This window comes from Eschrichtius robustus, chromosome 8, assembly GCF_028021215.1.
Source record: "Eschrichtius robustus isolate mEscRob2 chromosome 8, mEscRob2.pri, whole genome shotgun sequence".
Lineage (NCBI taxonomy): Eukaryota > Metazoa > Chordata > Mammalia > Artiodactyla > Eschrichtiidae > Eschrichtius > Eschrichtius robustus.
In genome coordinates this window covers 53,682,789-53,705,583 of record NC_090831.1, presented here as the reverse complement: position 1 = coordinate 53,705,583, position 22,795 = coordinate 53,682,789, and the positions used below count along the sequence as shown (strand labels likewise).

The following is a 22,795-nucleotide window of genomic DNA, read 5'->3' as shown; positions in this document are numbered from 1 at the left end:
TTTACTGAAATTCCACCTTCTTAGGGAAGCCTTCAAAGACTGGCCTATTTAAAACTTCTATCCCCCTTACTCCCCTTTTCTCTTTCCCTGCTTTCTCTCCAGTAATACATATGTAACACATTTATGTGTAATACATTTTATGTTTTTTTTTTTAAATTTTTGGCTGTGCCGCAGGGCTTGCGGAATCTTAGTTTCCTGACCAAGGATCGAAACCGCGCCCTCGGCATTCAAAGTGCGGAGTCCTAACCACTGGACTGCCAGGGAATTCCCTACATATTGTCTTCAATTATGTTCACTATCTCTTTATATGGCTATTAATTCTCCTCCACATTGTAGCCAACGTTTTTACTTTTGTTGATGATATACAGCTTAAATCTTTAAAGTACTCCTGTGGTCAACAAATTAATGTTCTCTTTAGGGCAATGATTTCGTCTTTAAATAACCTGGTTTTAAGAACAAAAACCCTCTAGGGAGCAACAAGAGACGGCTTCATTCTCTGGATAGCCCTTACTGGCAAAAAAAATTTTAAACACATTTTGAAGAGTTAGCTTTTTAATAAAGGTGTCTGAGGTACTTCAGTTCCATAGATCCCACTGATCTATTATATAGATCATAATTATCTAATTTTATTCTCACTGCTTTGAGGGAGAAAACAAAGGAGGCTCATGCTCCTATACCTTTTTATAAAGGTCACCTGAAAAATCATCCACCTCTTCAGCCTAACAGCCTCCCCTTTCATTACATTACAGTCATTTAAGTGTGCTTCCTATTAGAATGTGGGCTTCTTGAAGAAATGAACCATATTATTTATCTTTCCTTCAGCATAGTGTTTGATTCAGAATACTCTCAATATTTCCAAGTAGATGACCAAAAAAGGGAGGAAAGAAAATGGTTTTGCAAGACTGAAAAAGAGACACAGATTATACATTCATGTGCAAGCAAAAATGTTAGGAAAAAGGAAATCCAAATTAATCCAGTTATATTTTCCCATTGTACCACAATAAAGAGACAGTCCCATTTTCAAAGAAATTAACTTTTATTTGAAAGGAGACTACCCTTCCCCTCACTATTTCTAAGGACTCTATACAACAGCTTACTTAAACCATTTCCCCAATACCAAAATTTCTAACAGCAAAGCATACAACTGCTCTAAATAATAAATAATAAGGCTTGTCCTTCACTGATTAAACTTCAAAAATTTCAACACAAAAATCAAACTTTACGTTTTTCAGTTTTAACAAATGTATTTTAAATACAACATGTTTTGTAGGAGTCCACAAGCTTTTCACCTCTAAAAAACGACAATTTTTAGGGTTCAAAAATTCCGTTCTTCAAAAGAAATGACCAAGTGTTTTTTCTTCTATAGCTTCAAACTTTCTACACTCAATTATTTGATTGCTCCATGCCATCCCAGACAAACCTGACATGACTGAACTACTTTGTTACTAACTTCCCCAAAAGAAAGTTAGAAAAGGAGTTTGTAGTAAATGCAGCTCTCTAATACCATGTCTAATACAATATCTAACACAAAAGAAGCTTTAAAAAGATCATTTCTTTCCTCATTCAATTAGGCAGGAGTTAATTTTCTGTAAAAGCAAAAAACAAACAAAAAACCATTTACAAAAGCATAACACTGGGGGTTCCTTTTTAACTCAAGATGTTTAACTACTCAAAATGACAACAATTACATCTTTAAGAATATAATAAAAGGGGTGAAAACAACAATACAATCGACAAAGTGTAGATGCTAAATAAACCAAAGATGTTTTTAAGGGCTCTTTTTAAGGAGTAGGAAGGATTAGAAGCTTGGGGAAATCCAGAATTAAACAAAAAAAGAGAAAGGGAAAAAAAAGAGAGAAAAAGATGTCCTCAACTGCAACCACTCTGTTTATCAATAGCGTCCTGGAAAACAGTAAAAAAAAAAAATTTTTTTTAGTCAAATGAGAATTATAGTTTGACTTGCCTAATATTTTCCCAACTATTAACAGTCACTATATACCTTAATTTCCTAAAATAAACCATTAATTAGAAATGAGGTTCTTAACGCAACAAAAGCAAAAGTGTACGTACTTGGGCTGTAGGAACGAGATCTTGATCGTGATCTGTATCGACTATAGTAAGGAGAAGGCGATCTTCTTCTGTAGGAAATAAAAGATTATTTAGCATATTACATAATCACTACACCGAGGCAGATCAAACCAAAAATTCCATCATTCAAAATAATAATGGACCTAAGATGAAAGTTATTAAGTTTTCCATGTGCCAACAATACTAGAACAGTATTGGCCAATACAGATAATTAACCTCTTTTCTTGGTCTTGAGAAAAATCATTTTTCCTACTTTCAAGAAAGCATCACATAAAATCTATTTAATTTTTTTTTTTGGCCACGCTGTGCAGCATGTGGGATCTTATCTTAGTTCCCTGACCAGGGATCAAACCTGTGTCCCCTGTGCTGAAAGCGTGGAGCCAAAACATCTGGACTGCCAGGGAAGCCCCATATTTTAAATATTTTTATTAATATACATTAAACATAAATTAAAAGTGCCAAACACTACTACTATCATCTAACTTAGAACAGAAATCATAAGTTAAAACATTACCTGTACCGGTAATCATAGTCTTCATATCTGTCGTACCCACGATCATATCCTCTATCATAGTAAGAATCTCGACGTCTGCCACCTCCTCCACCTCCACCACCACCTCCACCGCCTCCACCACCACTACTACAGAAAAATGTGAAAATTCTACATCAATGTGAATGATTACCTTCTATCATCATTTAATATAAATGGATGCTTAAATAAAATGGAAGAAGGGAGATAGACGAGAGAGAAGACATAACCCTTTCATGCCAATTACTTCCACGTCTCTTTGCTGACTCCCATGGTATTCTACTTTTGCTTCATATTTATAACATAAATAACCAGGAATAATTTCATGAAACTCTCCAAACTATAAAATGCTCTTCTATTAATGCACTATCCAAATCAGCAAGACCTTTTCCATAAGGTGAAAAAAGCATCGTGCTTTTTTCCATAAGGTGAAAAAGTACCAAAATGCTAAGATGTATGTCCTATGACTAGTTCAAAAGCAGTTAATAAATATCAAGAATTTAAAAGTAACCAACCCTGAACACCAAAGAGAACTGAGGTCCAGTGCTAAAAGAATTTCAAGGTCTCGTGTTCAAACCTCTGGCAGTGAATTTAAATTCTAAGCCCTCTTTTTCCTGCTGTTTTCCCAACTCCTGATCATAGGGACATTATTTTCACTGTTACTACTATTTTCAGTAGGCTCTCCTTGTCAAATCCTATATTTTCTCAAGAGGCTTCACATTAAATGAAAGCCTATATTTCTTCTTTCACTCTTAAGAAATACTGCCTTTGGTTATATTAAAAAACTTTTATAAAAGTCCCTATTTATGTTGTACACAATGCAAAACTGGCTTTTTAAAAAAGCAAACATTAATATCAGTAAAACCATTCCATATACACAGAGGCTTCCAAGGTCACACAAACGTTAAGACAGTATTTAAAAGCATACAACAATTTTCTAGTATTTAATATTTTTCTATTTCTGTAGTACAAGAAAATAGCCAGGAATGCACTTCAATAGTTTTAATTTCTCCCCCTGCTCAAATATACATATAAAAAATTAAAGAAATGAAATGATTCAAAGAATACATATAGTCATATTAAATAACTTTCAATTCAAATTACAGAGAAAAGAAGTTTATCTTTTGATTAATCAAAATTTTGCACACATTTCTGGTGGATTTCTGGCTCCTAAAATTCAGCTTAGGAAACTTGAAATCTTACTGAGTTGGTCTGCCCATGTATATGCCTGGTGTAGGTGTGTGCGCTCTCTTGGTGATAGAATAATCTACACGAATTCTTCTACCATCCAGCTCCATTCCATTTGCCCTTTCCATAGCCTATAAAGGAGAACAGACACAGAAAGTCATGCATAATTCACCAAGGAGAAACTATCAAAACTGCAAAAAATTTAACACATTTTTCATTTGAAATTTCAGAAATTAAAATTCTCTAAACACTTCTTTCTCAAGTAAGAAGGGCTAGGATTTGATGTATTAATCCCTGCTATACGCATGTCGATAGTACTATCTGAGTTTTCAACGTACACATGGACACTTAAGCAGGCCTCTCCTGAAAGACTAGGGGCAGCTACAGCCATAAAGAAGGAACCACACAACCCAGGGAAGCCTGCAGAATTCTGAGGCTTCAGTAACTAGCTTCAGTCTGAGCAACTCAAAGCAGAAACTGCAACTCAGTGGACAAGTCATTCCTTAAAAACTTGTCGAGCCATTCCTTAAGTTAACACACTGCCACCTAGTGAACTCCAAATATAAAGGAACTTCTTAATCTGCCAGCAAGTGCTGTCTTTATGTCTGTGCTCACATTCCACAACACTTTGCCCTTTGGTACTAATACCAATAAATGCAAAAATGAATCTAACCACTTTAACACATTTTAAGACGTTCTCAGAAACTAAGTAAAGTTGCCATTTCCATTTTATCTTATCCAGAAATAAACCTAAGAGGAGGAGGTGTGTGAAAAGACAAACAAGTTTCATATTAAAAAAATGTTTAATTATGATATTGTTTGCACTTTGCAAACTTTCACTTCAGGTCAGATATCCTGGTATTTCTAAATTTACACCTTTATCCCTTAATTGAGAACAGGAATAAACCAATCACAAACATGTAACAGTAAAAAAACCATTACTGTGTCTATCAGAATGTCTATAACATAAATGCCTTCAACTCAGAGCATTATTTTGTTAGAATTATCCAGGGTTTTTCAGCCACACCACTACTGATACATTTGAGGCCTGCTAATTCCGTGTTGCGGGTGGCTATCCTGTGCACTGTAGGATGTTTAGTATCATCCCTGGCCTCTACCACCAAGTATCAATAGCATCTATTATTTTTGAAAGATACTCTTTTATTACGACTGCTTATACCACAATCAAACATTGTTGATGCAAAGAGCAATAATGACCTATAGCCAATTACTGTCACGTGTAAAATGGTACAAAAAAGAAATGCCAGTACCTTCTATTTCTTTAACAAATAACCTTCAAAAATTCCTTAAAATGGAATTTTCTAATTCAGTCACCATGAACTTTTAATATAGAGAAGGCAAGCCTACTGCTTCCTCTATAATCCATTATCTAGTACATTAGAATAGCACTATTTCAAATCCCTGACATTGATTAGGATCATTCTGTTAGGCAAATTAAGAATGGCACTAAACAAAAATGAAAAAGTGCCAATTCTTTCCATGTATTATTTTTCATTTATAGAACAGAATGGTACATGAATTTTAAGAGAATAAACAAAGCTCTGTATAGACAGGGAGCTAATTAGACACTTACAAAAATTAAACAGATTAAACCTAAACACAATTCTTTTTTTTTTTTCTTTTTCTTTTTTTGGTTGCATTGGGTCTTTGTTGCAGTGTGCGAGCTTCTCACTGAGATGGCTTCTCTTGTTGCGGACCACGAGCTGTAGGCATGCGGGCTTCAGTAGTTGTCACATGCGGGCTCAGCAGTTGTGGTTCATGGGCTCTAGAATGCAGGCTCAGTAGTTGTGGCACATGGGCTTAGTTGCTCTGCGGCATGGGGGATCTTCCCGGACCAGGGCTCGAACCCGTGTCTCCTGCATTGGCAGGTGGATTCTTAACCACTGCGCAACCAGGGAAGCCCTAAACACAATTCTTTTAAAAGGTCAATGTAATCATTTGCTTGGAGCATGAATAAGGGTTTCAAAAGAGAACACTTATATATACTTCACCTTTTCCATTAACTCAAACACATAACCACACTTTACAAAGCCAGATTTCAATAAAGATGTGCCTATACCAGAGAGTATTAGCTGGAAAGTGAAACTGGCCATTCCAATTCTAATACTGAGAGGTAGAGTTTAAATCATGTCAGACAATGAAAGAGGACATAATGTTTATGGAACTGGGAGTTTATCAATCAGCTTTTAACAGTAACTCAATACTAAATAATGCACATCAGAAAATTTTCAAAATGACAAATAATTACACAAACAAAATTACCTCCTTTGAGTCATCTATTCTCTCGAAATAAACAAAAGCAAATCCTCGTGATCGTCCAGTTCGCTGGTCATAAACCACATTGACACCACTCAATGGTCCATATCGAGAAAATACTTCGCGAAGATCTCTCTCTGTTGTGTACAAACTGAGGCCAAACACTCCTAGACAAGTGTTGGGATCTGGATTTGCCTGTTGAATAAAGATGTTATTTAACTTTAAGCTCCAAATTAAAATAAAAACACACAGAAATACTTTGCTTAGAACACTTCACCCAATACACAAAGACTATATTGTTTCAAGTCACTTGGAAACAAGAATTTAAAAGAAAAAAAAACAGGTGAGCTATATTTTACAGTTCATAGCACACTCAAGCCTTCTTTAGAATATACTTCAGGTTACATCCTGAATAAAAATGTCCCTAACTTTCTAGCCCAGCAATTTTCAGAACGTATCCTAAGAATTCATCCTTAGTTTAATGCCATATTTTTAGTTTATTCAAATGTTTTATATCCCTTATAGATTTGTACTCAATGTTGACTTCATCTGCAATTGCTGATTAGATTCTCCTCCTCAATTTTCATTCTTTAGCAAGGATAATCTTTCAAGGTTCCCACAATCCAGATTTGAAAAATTAACGTGCAGATTTCAAAACACCATTAAATGATAGCAGACTCCATGGTTAAATACAAACAAACCTCAATGTCACATATCCAAGACTCAATTTCCTTATCAATAATAAGGTAACTTGACTCAAAAAGAGATTAAAAGTATTACTTCATTGAAGAACTTTGCACATTGCTCAATATAAGTGTTAGCTATTACTGTTACTACAGAGCTTTTGCTATTTCCTTGCTACCCCCTTCTCATGGTAAAACTTTTAATCTCAGTATTTTCAACTCAGCTTTTCATTTCAATTCTTGGAACATATTGCTTCTTCCCAAATTTCTTTCTTTTTTAAAAATAAATTTATTTATTTTATTAATTTATTTTTGGCTGTGTTGGGTCTTCGTTGCTGCGCACGGGCTTTCTCTAGTTGCAGTGAGCGGGGGCTGCTCTTCATTGCGGTGCACAGGCTTCTCACTGCGGTGGCTTCTCCTGTTGTGGAGCACGGGCTCTAAGCATATGGGCTCTAGGCGCGCGGGCTTCAGTCGCTGTGGCACGAGGGCTTAGCTGCTCCGCGGCACGTGGGATCTTCCTGGACCAGGGCTCAAACCCGTGTCCCCTGCATTGGCAGGCAGATTCTTAACCACTGCGCCACCAGGGAAGCCCCCAAATTTCATTTAACAACTCAAAAGTCAAAAAAAGAAAACACCCTTGAATGCATATAAACAATATTCATATAGCCAAGGATGTTTCTGGAGTACCATAAAAGATGTTATACTATGACTAAATACACAGGAAATACAAAATAAGCTTTCATTAACTTTCTTTTTTTTTAATTTATTTATTTGGCTGGGTCAGGTCTTAGTTGCAGCACTCGGAATCTTTGTGGTGGCGTGCAGGCTCCAGAGCACAGGCTTAGTTGCCCTGCAGCATATGGGATCTTAGTTCCCCGACCAGGGATCGAACCTGCATCCCCTGCATTGGAAGGTGGATTCTTAACCACTGGACCACCAGGGAAGTCCCTCATTAACTTTTAAAAAACACATACCCTGCTGCCTGTATGTCTTCTCCGGTTAGACATTGGAGAATGACTTCGGCTCCTTCGACGCCGGTATTCTGGTGTATAGGACCTACTTCGAGATCGTCTCCTATGAGAGTGAGAATGGGATCTGGATCGAGTGTAACGTCTATGAGAATGCCTCCTTGACCTCGACCTTTGAGAGAAATAAATTTAGGTAAAAATACCGGAACAAAATGGCTAACACTGTTAAAATCAAAAGCAAATGGACACCAAATGAAGGTTCCCTGAGCAGACAAAACCAGGTCATTAATTTAGCTTAATCACCAAATACTGTGAAGACACTGCCTGCTCACCATATAAGCTGCTTTGTAACAACATACCACTCAGCCTCATTCCATGTTTGGTTGGAGTGCTCCCAGTTTGCAAAGTGTCTTTTTGGTATGTGTACGGTAAATTTTTACTAATTATGTTCATGATTCATTGGTTTTACTTTCGCTTTCTGAACTTTTGACAATGCCAAGGACCCATACGTATATACATCCCTGCTTATTCTCAGCTCGTTTCCCCTTTCAGAGGAAAAAGTATTCTTCCTCTTGTACTCTTAATCACTACATCTCCTCCTTGTTCCCAGTCTATCCCTTCTAAATTCACTCTTCCCACCTTACCTTACAAACATGTTAAGGCTCCACCTTTAGAAAGAAAAAAATCAACTAGCACTAGCAAGAAAATTCTTTAATATTCTACAACATGGATAAACCTTGAGGACATTATGCGAAGTGAAATAAGCCAGTTATAAGAAGACAAATACTGTGTGATTCCACTTAGATGAGGTACTTAAGAGTAGTCAAAATCATAGAGACAGAAAGTAAGATGGTGGTTGTCAGCGGCTGGGAGGAGAATGAGAGTCATTATTTAATGGGTAGAGTTTCAGTTTTACAAGACAAAAAGAATTATGCAGATGGATGGTTGTGATGGTTGCACAACAATAGGAATGCATTTAATACCAGTGAACCATACACGTAAAAATGGTTAAGATTATAAATTTTGTGTATTTCACCACACACAAAAGACAAAACAAACCACCAACTACCATTACCATCACAATAAAATCGCTTATTATCACATTTTCAAAATAGTCCTATATTCCCTCCACTGTTAAGTATCATTTCCTTTCCAGTCTTTCCTTAGCCTGCTGCAATCTAGCATCTGCTAAATTAACCCATCACAACCTAAGTCCCCACTAAACTAATAGTCTTCATGTCTAATGGTCTTCAATTCTTCAAGCTTTCTACAGCATCTCACCAATCTCTCTACTGCTGATTCCCTAGTTCCTCTCCTATCTGATTATTTCCAATTGCTCACAATCCTTTTTCTCTGCCTATTATTGCAAAGAAAATGCCATTTCTTATTACTATTCATATGACCTATCCTCAAACACCCAGACCAGTAGTCATGACAGTCATACAAAAAAACTTCTATGAGGCATTCAATAAATGATATAAATGCTAAGGGCCAGAAAGTTTAAACAATAAAGCTAGGAGACTTAATAAGATTTTACTAGGCAGACAGGGGAAAAGTGTTCTAGGAATACCAAGAACAAAGGTTCCTTGGCAAGAAGACATGGAAATGAGATTAGAGAATTGCAAAAGAGTATAATCTGCTAGGAATTAGGATACTTATAAAGGAAGGAATGAAAATGAAGATGATGAAAGGACTGGGACAAATCTTGTGTATGAAGCTTAGAGTACAGCTTTATTGAAAGGAGGCAAACAATCTTGAGTGGGAATGAAAATAATACGAACGGCCTACTATCTACAAGAAATTAATCACTGGCCGGGGTGGGGGAGAAACAAGAAAAAAACCTGTGTTTTATACAAATACCAAACAGGATATTTCCTATTTTCCTTAGCACCAATTTATAGCTTCAAATTAAAAAATAAAAAACATTAGTAAGACAAGTTGTCACATAAAATATCAATAGTTACATTTATTTATTTATTTATGGCAGTGTTGGGTCTTTGTTTCTGTGTGAGGGCTTTCTCTAGTTGTGGCAAGCGGGGGCCACTCTTCATCGCGGTGCGCGGGCCTCTCACTATCGCCGTCTCTCGTTGCGGAGCACAGGCTCCAGACGCGCAGGCTCAGTAGTTGTGGCTCATGGGCCTAGTTGCTCCGCAGCATGTGGGATCCTCCCAGACCAGGGCTCGAACCCGTGTACCCTGCGTTGGCAGGCAGATTCTCAACCACTGCGCCACCAGGGAAGCCCAATAGTTACATTTAAATGCAGTTGGTCCTTCGTGTGGAGGGCTGACTATACCATGCCATTTTATATAAGGGACTCGACCATCTAAGGATTTGGTTATCAGCAGGAGAACCAATCCTCCCCCAACAGATACTGAGGGAGGACTATAGTAACAAAAAGTGACGTTAATTTAAAAGCTTTCAGGACTGCTTACCTTTTCTCTAAGTCAGATAGTGATATTACGAAAAAAATTAGGAATAAGGGAATAAAGTGTGTGCATGGTATGTAATGTTCTCTATTGATACAAGAGCAAAGAACTGCATCAAGTGATATGAGAATATCTTGATGGAAGAGAATTCTAGGCTAAGGGCAGCAAGTGCAAAAAGTACTAAAATGAAAACGTGCTCACTTCTGTTTCTACACCTGAATTCTATCGAGCACTATTCTGCACATGTGGATTCAATTAAATATGTAGAGTGGTTAGCAAATCAAGCACTAGGCTGGATCCTGGATCCAACAGAGAAAAAGACATAGCTGTGGATCGCACGAAAAGTACAGCCTTTTAATTGATTCTTCTGTCTCATGCCCCCTTGCAATCACACTCTATTCAAAGACATAAATTACCTCTTTAATGAAGAAATTACAATGACTTATCAAACCAACTGTCCAGGTTGTTTTTATTTATTTACTTTAAATTTTATTTATTTGTTTGTTTATTTATTTGGCTGTGTTGGGTCTTCCTTGCTGTACGTGGGCTTTCTCTAGTTGTGGCGAGCGGGGGCTACTCTTCGTTGCAGTGTGCGGGCTTCTCATTGCAGTAGCTTCTCTTGTTGCAGAGCACAGGCTCTAGGGGCACGGGCTTCAGTAGTTGTGGCTCGTGAGCTCTAGAGTGCAGGCTCAGTAGTTGTGGCGCACGGGCTTAGCTGCTCCGCAGCATGTGGGATATTCCCGGACCAGGGCTCCAACCCGTGTCCCCTGCATTGGCAGGCAGATTCTTAACCACTGCACCACCAGGGAAGTCCCAGGTTGTTTTTCACTGTTTTTTCCACACACCAGTACACCTGGGACATCTGATACAGTGAGCCCTGCAGTGGCTCACTAGAGTTTTTGTTTTAATCAGTGTAAGTGGTAGTGGCTGGGGCTCTGAATCACTCCAGGACCACTTCCTGCCAATTGTATCTGACCAGAGTTCCACGCTGGACGTAATTAGTTAGAATCTTCAGGTAAAGGATGTAGCTGGAAGGTAAAACTTGAAAAATCTTCTCAAATCATTTTGATAACCAGTACAACATACATACACCAACCACCTCTGCACTAAACTGCATGCCAAGTCTCCAATGGAGAAAATTACCTTTTTGTTGTGCAAATATTATTAAAATAAAATCAAACATTAACCTTCAAATGCCACGCACATTTAAATCAAACAACACATATTTAATTTGTATTAAAAGCTAGCATCAGATAGATTAATGGACTAAGGGAAGATTCTACCTTATCTAAGTCTTTGTATCTATTACGTATCATTCATTTCTAAACCACAGCTTAAAAAAAAAGACAACTTCATGATTTTGAGTCTTCAGTGAAATTTCCACAAAAAATGCAACAAATATGAGGGATTTGGTAAAAACCACTTTGCCCTGAAAAATCCAAGAAAAGCATTTTAAACATACTTACATATTATTTTAAACACACTTACCTGGATTTTGATCTTGATCGAGAATGGGATTCAGAGTGTTTGGAAACTCTTGATGGACTACGAGATCCTGACCTGCTCTCCGATTTTACACGAGCAGGAGTTCCCGTTGGAGATTTTGACTGAGAGCGAGACTCCTAACAAAGAAGACAGTATTACAAATGGCACTGGTCACGTAGATGCCTAACACCTAACATTTAAAGTACCGTAATTATTTATATTGATTGCTCCTGAAAAACAAATGGTTAGGCAACACCCTCCAGAAAAAATTTCAGCTCATTAATAACCCATTGTTAATACTGCTAACTGTCCTCAATAATTCCCTACTTGAACCAGATCACCAATTCTCTATTAACTAAGTAATCATGCAAATTCATCTACAACTTGATCATACAGACACTGGAACATAAACCATACATTTACTTAACCTAGGACCCATTCATTCTTCCAGATTCTTTTAATTCTACTTCACTCTTGCTTTCTACTTCTCTTCATTCTTCATTGAGTTTTTCATTTTTCATACTTCGTGTATTCTTCCCCAATTCAAACAATTCAAAATAGCCTTAAAAAAAAATATTCAAGTGCTTCTATCTGACCAATCTTCTGTTCAATTTTTTCCCCCATTCAATTTTAATTTTCTGATCTTTAATACTTTTCATTAGCCTTCTTTTATCTTGATTTATCTTCCACATTCTTGGAAAAAACTCTTCAATTTCTTCACGAACATTAACCTTAATGGAAAAAGAACATTTAGTATATTTAAGCACGTGGGGATTATAAAACTCTGCTGGAGTTCAGAATGTTATCTACCAAATGGAAAAGCCAGCAGGTAAAGTGCAAATAACTAGTTTATTAAAAAAACAATTTTATAATCTTTAAAGTTGTTCAAAAGTCTAGTTTCTAACAATTAAAGAGAATTTACTGAATTTCTCTAAATGTTTTTACCATACTCTTCACCCTCCTCCCCTTTCATGTTTCATCCTAGCTCCTAAAATGTGAACAATTTTAATATAAATACTTAATTCAAGCATAACTCTAACAAACTGTAACCCCCCCACCTATGCCTTAAGTTTTCACTAATTTATAACCTGAAGATTCCCAGTGATCTTAAAATAAGCTTTCACTAAGCCATGCTAAGATATCAAGATATAGTTAAAGCAAAGCATCATAGGCTGAAATATTTGTACACACCTATCTAAACTCACACATTATAGGACACATGTTGAGGTTCAAAGAAGTAAAAAAAATTAGTAAAATCACTACTATCTCCTGATTCTGTTTGACCACTATCTTTGCTCCCTCTGACTTAACCAGAAAGATACAATCTGAAATAAAAAACAAGCATACTGAAAAAACCAAGGGGAAAAGAAAGCATGAAATTTAAAAAATTTCCCCTTTGGCTTGTAAATTCCTAGTAGTAGATGTATTTTTGCAACTGAGCCATTTAAAAAATTCTATTTTATCCAATGAAGTACATAATAAAATTAGTATCATGGTCTTTATTGTTTATCCTACCTCTTTTGTTCATAGTTTTTGTATATTTTATGCAGCTATGCATACTTATACTCCCTTCAGTAACTATATCCTTTATCAGAAAACTGACTGGCTTCTGAAAAAGTTGGATATAAAAAAACTGACTAAAAGCTTGTTTTTTAAAAAATTTGATAGACATATGAAGCACTTATGACCGAAGTAGGATGGACAGTTTGGTTTCTCTGTCCACTTAAGCCTTGATTATTAGCACCAATTATCATTTAGGCTATTAAGACTATCATGCAACTTCCTTAAAGTTTTCCTTCAGGTTTAATGTCAAAAGACTTATTCATCAAGGACAGTACTAATGCTGCCTATTTATTTTTTTCAGATGAAAACAAAATCAAAATATATAGCTACCTTTCTGTTCAACATCAGCTTTTCCCATCTATTTACCTACAATAAGTCTTTCACCACATCTCAGATACTTTCTAAATTTCTGGACAGATGCCTGGAGCAGGCACAGCAACTTAGGCTTTTTCATTCACTGAAACTGTAAAAGCAGCATATTCAGGACTAAAAACAAAAACAAAACAAAAGTATGGCTAATTCACTTGTAATTGAAGTCTCACAGGCCAGTTCATTACCTATAATTCATTAGGTAAAAATATATTCCCCTCTCCCTTTTGGCTTTCCCTCATATAAAACAGATCCCCTGGTATAAATCTACAAACATCATCACAGCCTTTGTCATATATATAGAAAGCTGTGTGTTCTGTGACACTCTAAAACCTTTAATTTTTAGGATAGAAATCAAAATTTTATATATTAGGTTTAAGCCTTCCATCATAAAAACAATAGTTGAAAATTATTCAGTAGTGCTGAAAATAACCACTTTTTAGGTATTAATGTTAACAAGGTAACTCCGTAACAACTTAAAATTTAAATTTTAAATCCCATTTCTGGTATAGCAACCCACTGGAAAATATGGGATTTTCCTTTTAGTTTGTTAACAAAAGCATTAAGATATGACAGAATATCTTTTCAAAAGACACCAGTAAATTTAAAAGAAGGCTTGCTTTTTATTATCCAAGGTGTCACAAATACCTAACCTCCTTTGTTGCCTACTCTTCAATTTTTATATCAGGGAAACCTCAAACTACATATTTTTTTTCCTGGAATCATTCAAGATTAAGAAAGAGTAACTTCCCTTTAACTTATAAAGATGTCAATAATTTTAACTTTCAAAAGCAATTTAGTGACTTATCTATCTAAAAAGTAAATCAGTAACTGTCAGTAAACTTAAAGAATAAACTGCAAAGTATAAAAAACTTTTAATCGTCATAATTATTTTTACTATAATACCAAACAAAAGGCCTGTCATTGTAAAGAACTGGTAATTTAGTCTTCAAACACACATAGTCATATTCACCGTTTTAAAATAACATTCCTCAAAGGCTGATAACCAAATAAATGCCACTTTCACCAAACTGTGCGTTGGAAATCAGGCAACCATAAGCCCTTTATGGACAAATGCTAGATTATCCTTTTCTACCTTTGACTTGTCTTCATTATGAAATGGTAATTTCAACTTTTTCCAAAGAAATTCATACAACTATTCAGAATTTGTAAACAGAATTGAAATTGCGAAGAGAAAAATAAATATTGAGAAGGGGTGTTATCTGTCCTGTTTCACTAGAGACTACTTAACCTGCTCTTAAAGCTGTCCAGTCAAAAAGTTCTGCAAATTCTTTAGTAACCTGCATCTAGACCCACCAACCATTAAAAATATAGTGTTGGGACTTCCCTGGTGGCGCAGTGGTTGGGAATCCACCTGCCAATGCAGAGGACACGGGTTCGTGCCCTGGTCCGGGAAGATCCCACATGCCGCCGAGCATCTAGGCCCGTGCTCCACACTACTGAGCCTGCGAGCCACAACTACTGAGCCCGTGTGCCTGGAGCCCGTGCTCTGCAGCGGGAGAAGCCACCGCAATAGGTCCGCTCACTGCAATGAAGAGTGGCCCCTGCTCGCTGCAGCTGGAGAGGGCCTGCGCGCAGCAACGAATACCCAACGCAGCCAAAAATAAATAAATAAATAAATTAATTAAAAAAAAAAAATATAGTGCCTACTTGAAATGGGCAAATTAATGACTCAACCAAATCATATCACGAATTTTAACAGAAATATATCTTAAGGAGGCTTCCAGTCTACCTTACCTACTATAAACCAGGAGCTAGGCAGAAAGTTCTCACAGTACTACCTGCTTAAATAGTGTCCGTTTGTTTTTTGAACTATTTTTTATCAACAAGATGCCTCTGGTGGTAGCTGAAGGACACAGCCAAAAATAAAAAGAAGGCGCTAACTACAATTCCTAAGAAAGTACTATGGTGTATCCAATACAAGCAAAGAACTATCTTTCTATGTATAAAAATAGTATAACCATGTACTATTTTTTAAACCAGGAGAAAGGTTATTAAATATGTTCATGTTGTCAAACATGAACGATTCCTACAGCAAAAAATAACTGCAGGGTCTTTTAATACAGCTAGTATATTATAGATTGGAAAAAAATTCTGACCATATGTATGCTCAATACTTAAAGCCCATTAAAATACACCAATATAAATGCTATGCTGTAACCCATTCTAATATTGGGGCAAGGCAAATGCCAAGTAACAGTGCCAAGTTTACAGAAATTCAAGTCTATATGAGTATAGTATAAGCTTTTAAAACAAATTCTCAAAATTATATTTCCCTACTACTTTGTAAAATTGGAGATTTCCACAGAAACATACTAGTGCATTTAGGTAAACTGTATGTGGGGGTGGGGAGGATTTTAAATTACCCAAATAACTTATATTTATTGTACTAAGAACTTCATTCTTTAGGATTTGAGGGAAACCTTCTGTGTTTACTCAATTCTTTCATTTCAGTCTACAGAAATAGCAGTTCTGCCTCCTTCCTTTCGAGTATGATAGACTGCTTCTTTTACAGATTCATCCTTAGGCTTGTAAAAGAAATACTTCCACTCTCTTTTTAATCCATAACTGGTATTAGAGCAATTTCTTAAAAAGAAAATACTGATTGCTCATAACATTAGCTATTTTTAAATGCTAATTTCCCCTTTTTTAAAGTCATACCAGTATGCTGCATTCTAAGTAAGATTAAAGTGGTCTTTGTATCTACAAAGGCTCACACATTCCAACTTGTATGTCTTTATATTCTCTAAAGTCTGGAATAATTTTGGCAATGTGTTAGACAAATTATTAAGGAATTGGCAGTTAATCAAATTTAAACTCATGTCACACTGTGAAATTACCTGTAAGATCTACAAATCTTCTATACAAATTTTATTTATTTATTTATTTAGTTTGGCTGTGCCACAGGGCTTTGCGGGATCTTAATTTCCTGACCAGGGATCAAACCCTCGCCCTCAGCAGTAAAAGCTCGGAGTCCTAACCACTGGACTGTCAGAGAATTCCCTTCTGTACAAATTTTAAATGTGGTTCATAAACCGGCCGGCTTATATGCCATGATCAACTGTAATGTCCAAAAAGCTAGTGTATAAGTGGCAACTTCAAAGATACAGAAACAAGTGTAAGAAGACTAAAGTGGTTTAACTATACTAAAACAAACTACTAAGAACCTGTTACAGAATTCCCTACTTATGTTCTCATCTTCTAATGTCATGGAGTATTTACAAATCGAATAAGTAAGACTACAGGGTCTAGTTTCAAGGAAAAAAATCATAACTTTTCTTCTACCTCAGATTGGTCAGGCCTAGTCACTCACACTTTGGTGAAAATCATGAGACAATAAGGATTATACAGAACTACATACAGCAGTAACTTAAAGGAGGGAGGGGAAACCACACTTCCTTCAGTTATTCCCTTCTCAACTTTTCTTTTTTTAGTGTTTACTGATTCTTTTCCCCATCTGATCGCTACCATTTTCTCAGCTCCACTTCAGTCCTACTAAATTGGTTATGACATGTGAACAAATAATCAGTATTAATTCACTCAGCTTGTGGATATATACCTTTTATAAAGGTCCCAGGGTTAGTTACTTGATGCCTGAGCATCCACTGATGCTATCAAAGAGGTTTTCGTACTGTTCACAAGTTCTAAAAAACTATTATGCTGATTACTCACGGCTATTTCACACCTGTTATATTACACACTATACCATGTGTAAGTAACCCCAGTTCATTTACAAAATTAAGTCCATAAACAAAGTTTATCTGTATTTTTTTTAACGACTCTCATTCTTAAATATTTAAATCTCTTGATATTCTTTCAGATCCCAAGACTCTTTATACTCGTTTTAGGAATGGTACAAATCATAAAAAGTATCTACGACAAATCTGTAAAATTACTTAGGCACCATGGGTATGATTAGTTGCACTGCTCTTTTTAAAAATCCCAACTTCTGCTTATATTGAGCAAATTAGCACCCTTCAGTGAAAGAATCTCAAATACAAAAACTTGAGTGTTAAAACGTCTCAAGTTTTACAAATTCTCTGCTTAAATGGATGGGGGAATAAAAAAGCATTAAAACTGGATAAACCATAGTACTTTAGGGAAAAAAATTAAACCCAAGACACATCAGACTATCCCCCAAGTTTAATACCACTCCTACTAAAAGGAAGCCATACCCTTTTGCAACAGATTGATGAGATATATAAAATTAAATTGCTGAAAAAGCTGAACTAAGTTTTTTTTTTTTTTTAAGCTAAAGTGCTAACATTCTTAATCTGTAACAGGGATTCAATCTTAATTGTATTCTTAAAAAAAAAAAAAAAAAAAAGAAAAGAAAAGACAGGGTTGTTTTGTTTTTTTTAAAAAAGGAGCCAGTCACCAAGCTGTGTTTTTAATGGCATAGCCATCACCCTCATTATTATTACAAACCAGGGTTCAAAGAAGCAAAAAAAACCCAAAAAACAAAAAACAAAACTGCCCCCATTTCTGCTATTCTTCAACAAAATATCTTAACACACACAAATTTAAATTCCAAACTGATACAGATGAATTTGTGTTTTGCTCTTCACTTTTATCATCCAGGTAATCATCTCCTATATTAAGAAGGGGAACACTAAGGAGTCTCTTTAAAATATTCCAGCTACTCAAGAAGCCAGAATAAGCTCTGAAAAAAGGACGCCAGAATAAGTACTATCCTTCCTCTTCAACTATTCTGAACTATTTTACAAAGCATAGACAATTGTGGAATTATAAGATAGCGAATCCTTAACCTCTATTAAGAGCACTGGGTCACTGTCAAAGAAAAAAATTGGACTTAACGTTTTTCTAAGTTTCGTTCAAAAAAAAAAAATTAGGGGTAAAGGGGAATAAGTAAAATAACAAGAAAGTCTTAATTTCCATTCCCCTTAATTTCTATCAAGGACACTAAAATTTTTTGAGATTGAATTTTAGTTGAAGTTGTATTCTTTTTCTGAAGATGACATTCGAAGTCATAGATCAAGTGCCAACCTCACTCCCAGCTCCAAAAGACATTTCCGCTTAAACTTCTGTTAACTTGATATACATGTCCCAAGCAAACTGCTTTAATGGACCTACTTATTGCTATTTTAATGAAACCACTATTCTCCTGGATCCCTTAAAAATGTCTCGCTCATTCTTTACATCTCACTGCTGTCCAGTTTAGATCAGATTTTTCATAAGCTCCTTCCTTAAATATTTCAAGTGTGCCCTGCTGCTCTTCCTATATTAGTCTCTGTTCTTTGCTAAAATTCCTTTCATTTCGCCACTCCCAGAATTAAAAATCCATAGATGGCTCCTTACCGCATATTGGATTAAGTCCAAATTCCTAAATCTAAAATTCAAAATCCTCCATTATCTGACTACACAGTCAAATCTATCATGTCTCATTAGTCCAGCAACCTCTTCCTTGTCTCATCCTTATAATCAATATTCGTTATTTCCCTTATCATAATGTCCAGCATAACTTTTACATACTAGATAAAGCTTTCCCTTTCCTCTAAGCTCACGAAACTGCTCAGCTTTATTTTCTGAATTCCTTATTAATTCTATCACACAGCACTTGATTATATACTTACTTTTACCCAGATTTGAGCTGTCAGTCATCTCAAATCAGACTCGAAGCTCTCTTTCCCTCAAGAACATCTGGCCTTTGCTAAAAAGGTAGCGGATGCTCAACAGTTTCACCCCAGGCAGAAGGGAAATTGGTTGCTTAACTGTTAGGGTTACTTATAACAAAATTCAGCCAATTACATTTTCTTTCCTAAAGCTCTCTTACTCCAGTCCTTTGAAAATGCAAGAAATATTAATATATAATGGAAAATTAAGCTCCTGTCATTGTTTTTAGCAAACTCCATTAATGGCTCGGAGACACTGAAGTGCACTGTACTCCTTTAAAAAAAGTAATCAAAATACACACCGCATAGTTTAAGTATACAATGAGCAATGGACTGGGACTTGTACAGATTTCTGGCTGCATGGTCTTCTGGGCCTCAGTTTTTAATTTCTTAAAATGCTAAGAGTTCTCCAGCCCTTGCAAGATTATGAGCCGTATATGAGAAAATACGTCAAAGATGGCGGGGAGGGGAGGAGATCCTAAAATGCTATAGAAGTAGGAACTATTAGTACGAGTCCTGTTTCTTTAATATGTTCCGCAGTCTCTAGGAACTTACCCTCTAATTTTAAATATCTTTTCAATAAGATGGGGTTAAAATGTGTTGTTTATTCTGTACATAAAGCAAATGAAATCTGAATACTGACCTATCAATGTTTTCTCTACTTTGTTTTTGTCAAAAAGTTTGAAGTATAATAACTACTTAAAACACCTCAGAAACATCATTTGAAAATCCTTTTTCTGAGGCTCTCTAAAAGGTTACCACATTTAGATACAAAGATAACACAAGGCTTCCCTGGTGGCACAGTGGTTAAGAATCTGCCTGCCAATGCAGGGTACACGGGTTCAAGCGCTGGTCCGGGAAGATCCCACATGCCGCGAAGCAACTAAGCCCGTGCGCCACAACTACTGAGCCTGCGCTCTAGAGCCCCTGAGCCACAACTACTGAGCCCACGTGCCACAACTACTGAAGCCCACGTGCCTAGAGCCCGTGCTCCGCAACAAGAGAAGCCACCGCAATGAGAAGCCCGCGCACCGCAAGGAAGAGTAGCCCCCGCTCGCAGCAACTAGAGAAAGACCGCGCACAGCAACAAAGACGCAACGCAGCCAAAAATAAATAAATTAAAAAAAAAAAAGATAACACAACAACTGTATTCTATAAAACCTTTTTAAATTGGTTTGTGGTTAGCTGATAAAAGATCACTATAGTTTAAAAACCAAAAGCACTGGTGAATATGAAACTGCTTTAAGAGAACAACAACAACAAAACATGCACCCTCAGAAAAGTCTCTGGCATTTTAATTCTTCACCCAATTATGAATAAAGACAAATACCTCAACCTACCAAAAAAAAAAAAAAAAAGTAACAGGTGAATGTATTTGTTACACAATTGGAGTTCATTAATACTAAAACACATCTGGGTATCTATCACATGTGAAAAAATATTTTCTATGACCACAAACACTCTAAAAGAAGAGGAAAAGGTAAAAACCTTTTTCTACTAAAATAAATTGTTAATGCCTACATGCAGTTTAGCTTAAAACTGGGTGGGAATCTTACATTTCTTTCTTTCTCAGATGGGTAAGGTAACAATTATCTAGAACTAGACAAATTCAACCTGATGACTACATAAAAAATAAGAACCTAAAGGAAAACAAGGTCCAAAACAGTAGTCCTCTTCACTTCACCACAAACCAAAATAAACGTTAACTGCCCAAAATTGTACTGACGGTAACTGAAGATTGACAGCAAAATTTCTTCCCATAACTACCTAACATTTTCAAAACAAGAAGCAGCTTATGACTAACTACCACCTAAATAACATTACATGATTTTAAAAACTTTTGTTGGGACAATCAATACTCCATCTTAAAAAATGAGCAGGTTCAACTATTCATTAATATCTACGCTCCAGATTTTATTAGAGAAATCCAATCTTAAAGGCATTAAAGATAGCTTTGTCTCTAACCTCAAAAAGAAAAGCCTAAATTAACCTTCTGATTTAACTGTCTGGTTCCAGATGCTTATCTTATGAACTTCTAAAAAAAAGAAAAAACTCATTCCATCCAGCATACACCTAAAGTGTTTTTTATGAGTCTCCCCTAGTGACCAGAATGCCAACACAAGAGCCGGAAAATGCTGCCTGGGGACTGTTTTCTTTTCAGGGTTCTACACTAGCTCACATCAATTTTCACTACGAGGGTAACTTCGGAAATATAACCCAATCACTGCTAAACGTTCTAGTATCTTTAAGCTGAGGATAACGTATCTTTGTGATGTTTATATTCATCACATCCAAAATAATGAAAAACTTCGAGCCCTCTTTGCTGGAGGATGGGTTGAGAAGAGAAATGGAAGACAGAAGGCCTGTAATTTTCAGGTAACGTTTTGAGTTAAGAAAATAGCATTAACTACTGTAAAAATACTGAGCCATGAAATTTGTTCAGTTATGTAAGATTAAGACAGAAGACTCCCTTTTTTGTTTTGTTTTTTTTTTTTACCGTAAAAACCTGTAAAGGAGTGGTTAGTGTTGAGGTGAAAGATCATAGGAAGAAAACCATTAGAAGGTGAGATATAAAGAGAAAGAAAAAAAAAGCCCAACATCAAGGAATTAGAAAAATAAGCCGTTACAGCATTTCCACATTCATTTTGAAGTGAAAGGAAAGCAGAAGGGACATTAAAGGAAAAGGGCTCCTCGCGTAGTTTTCCCCTCACAGCTCTCGTCTTAAGAACGCTTAAGGGTCGGTGCGGTCGTTGACTAACCACTTCATTAGGCTCGTCCCACCTTCAACCTCAAGGCTTTCGCCTTTATAGACGCAACGCCGCCGGTTCCAACAGAGACGCGGCCGCTCACTGCAATAGAGAGCCAAGGAGACACAGGCCCCAGCTAGTCCCACGCCAGCTTCTCCCCGCCCGGACAGCAGCCCCGCGCACTTTCGACCCCGAGACCCTCTACGATGCTCGGGGTCGCCAGAAACGCCACCGCAGGAAGCACCTACCACTATCCAGCCGGGGGGAACTCCCTGCCGTCTCCTCCCGCCCCACCGGGACCCACACCTCGGAACAGAGATAAGGAAGCCTCGGGGTGGGGAGAAGGCAGGGCGCACCGCTGGGGGAAATCGGACCCAGGGGTCCAGCTATCAGTCTCCAAAGAAAGGGGGAAGGGGAGGTTATCCGTGGTGTTTGGGGCAAGAGTGTAACCCAGAAGCCATCTTGGGATGTGAAGAAGCGACCTCGATGGCTCCACAGGCTGCTCCCCACGGGCCCCCGCAGAACTCCCCGCAACCCCGCCCGACCGCGCTCGTCCCAGAGAAACCCCGAGCATCGGGCCGCCGCCGAAGACGGCTCCCGCGGCTTTGTACTCACTCTGCCCTCGAAGTTGTTCTCCTCTACATCACTCATGTCGGCCAGGCACTCCCCAGAACTAAATAAGAGACAGGTCTCGGCTTGAGGGCCGATGGCCTAATCAACCAGCTGACTGGACCGTGGGGAGGAGGAAAGAGTCGGCAACAACAGCCGCTCCACTCCACTCCCACTCGGTCGCAGGCTCCGGCAAAATGGCGCCGGTG

General features: G+C 37.1%; 1 protein-coding gene across 1 annotated transcript; it reads right to left on the bottom strand.

Annotated features, from left to right (window-relative positions):
- Nucleotides 1-1,032: 1,032 nt before the first annotated feature.
- Nucleotides 1,033-22,793, bottom strand: TRA2A (transformer 2 alpha homolog). Its single transcript, XM_068550492.1, has 8 exons — nucleotides 22,593-22,793; nucleotides 11,648-11,781; nucleotides 7,740-7,905; nucleotides 6,089-6,277; nucleotides 3,821-3,936; nucleotides 2,603-2,749; nucleotides 2,071-2,138; nucleotides 1,033-1,902 (listed from the first exon to the last, which is right to left on the bottom strand). Exons 1-8 carry the CDS (start codon nucleotides 22,626-22,628, stop codon nucleotides 1,892-1,894), a joined length of 867 nt encoding a protein of 288 aa, XP_068406593.1. The 5' UTR covers nucleotides 22,629-22,793; the 3' UTR covers nucleotides 1,033-1,891.
- Between the last annotated feature and the right edge of the window lie 2 nt (nucleotides 22,794-22,795).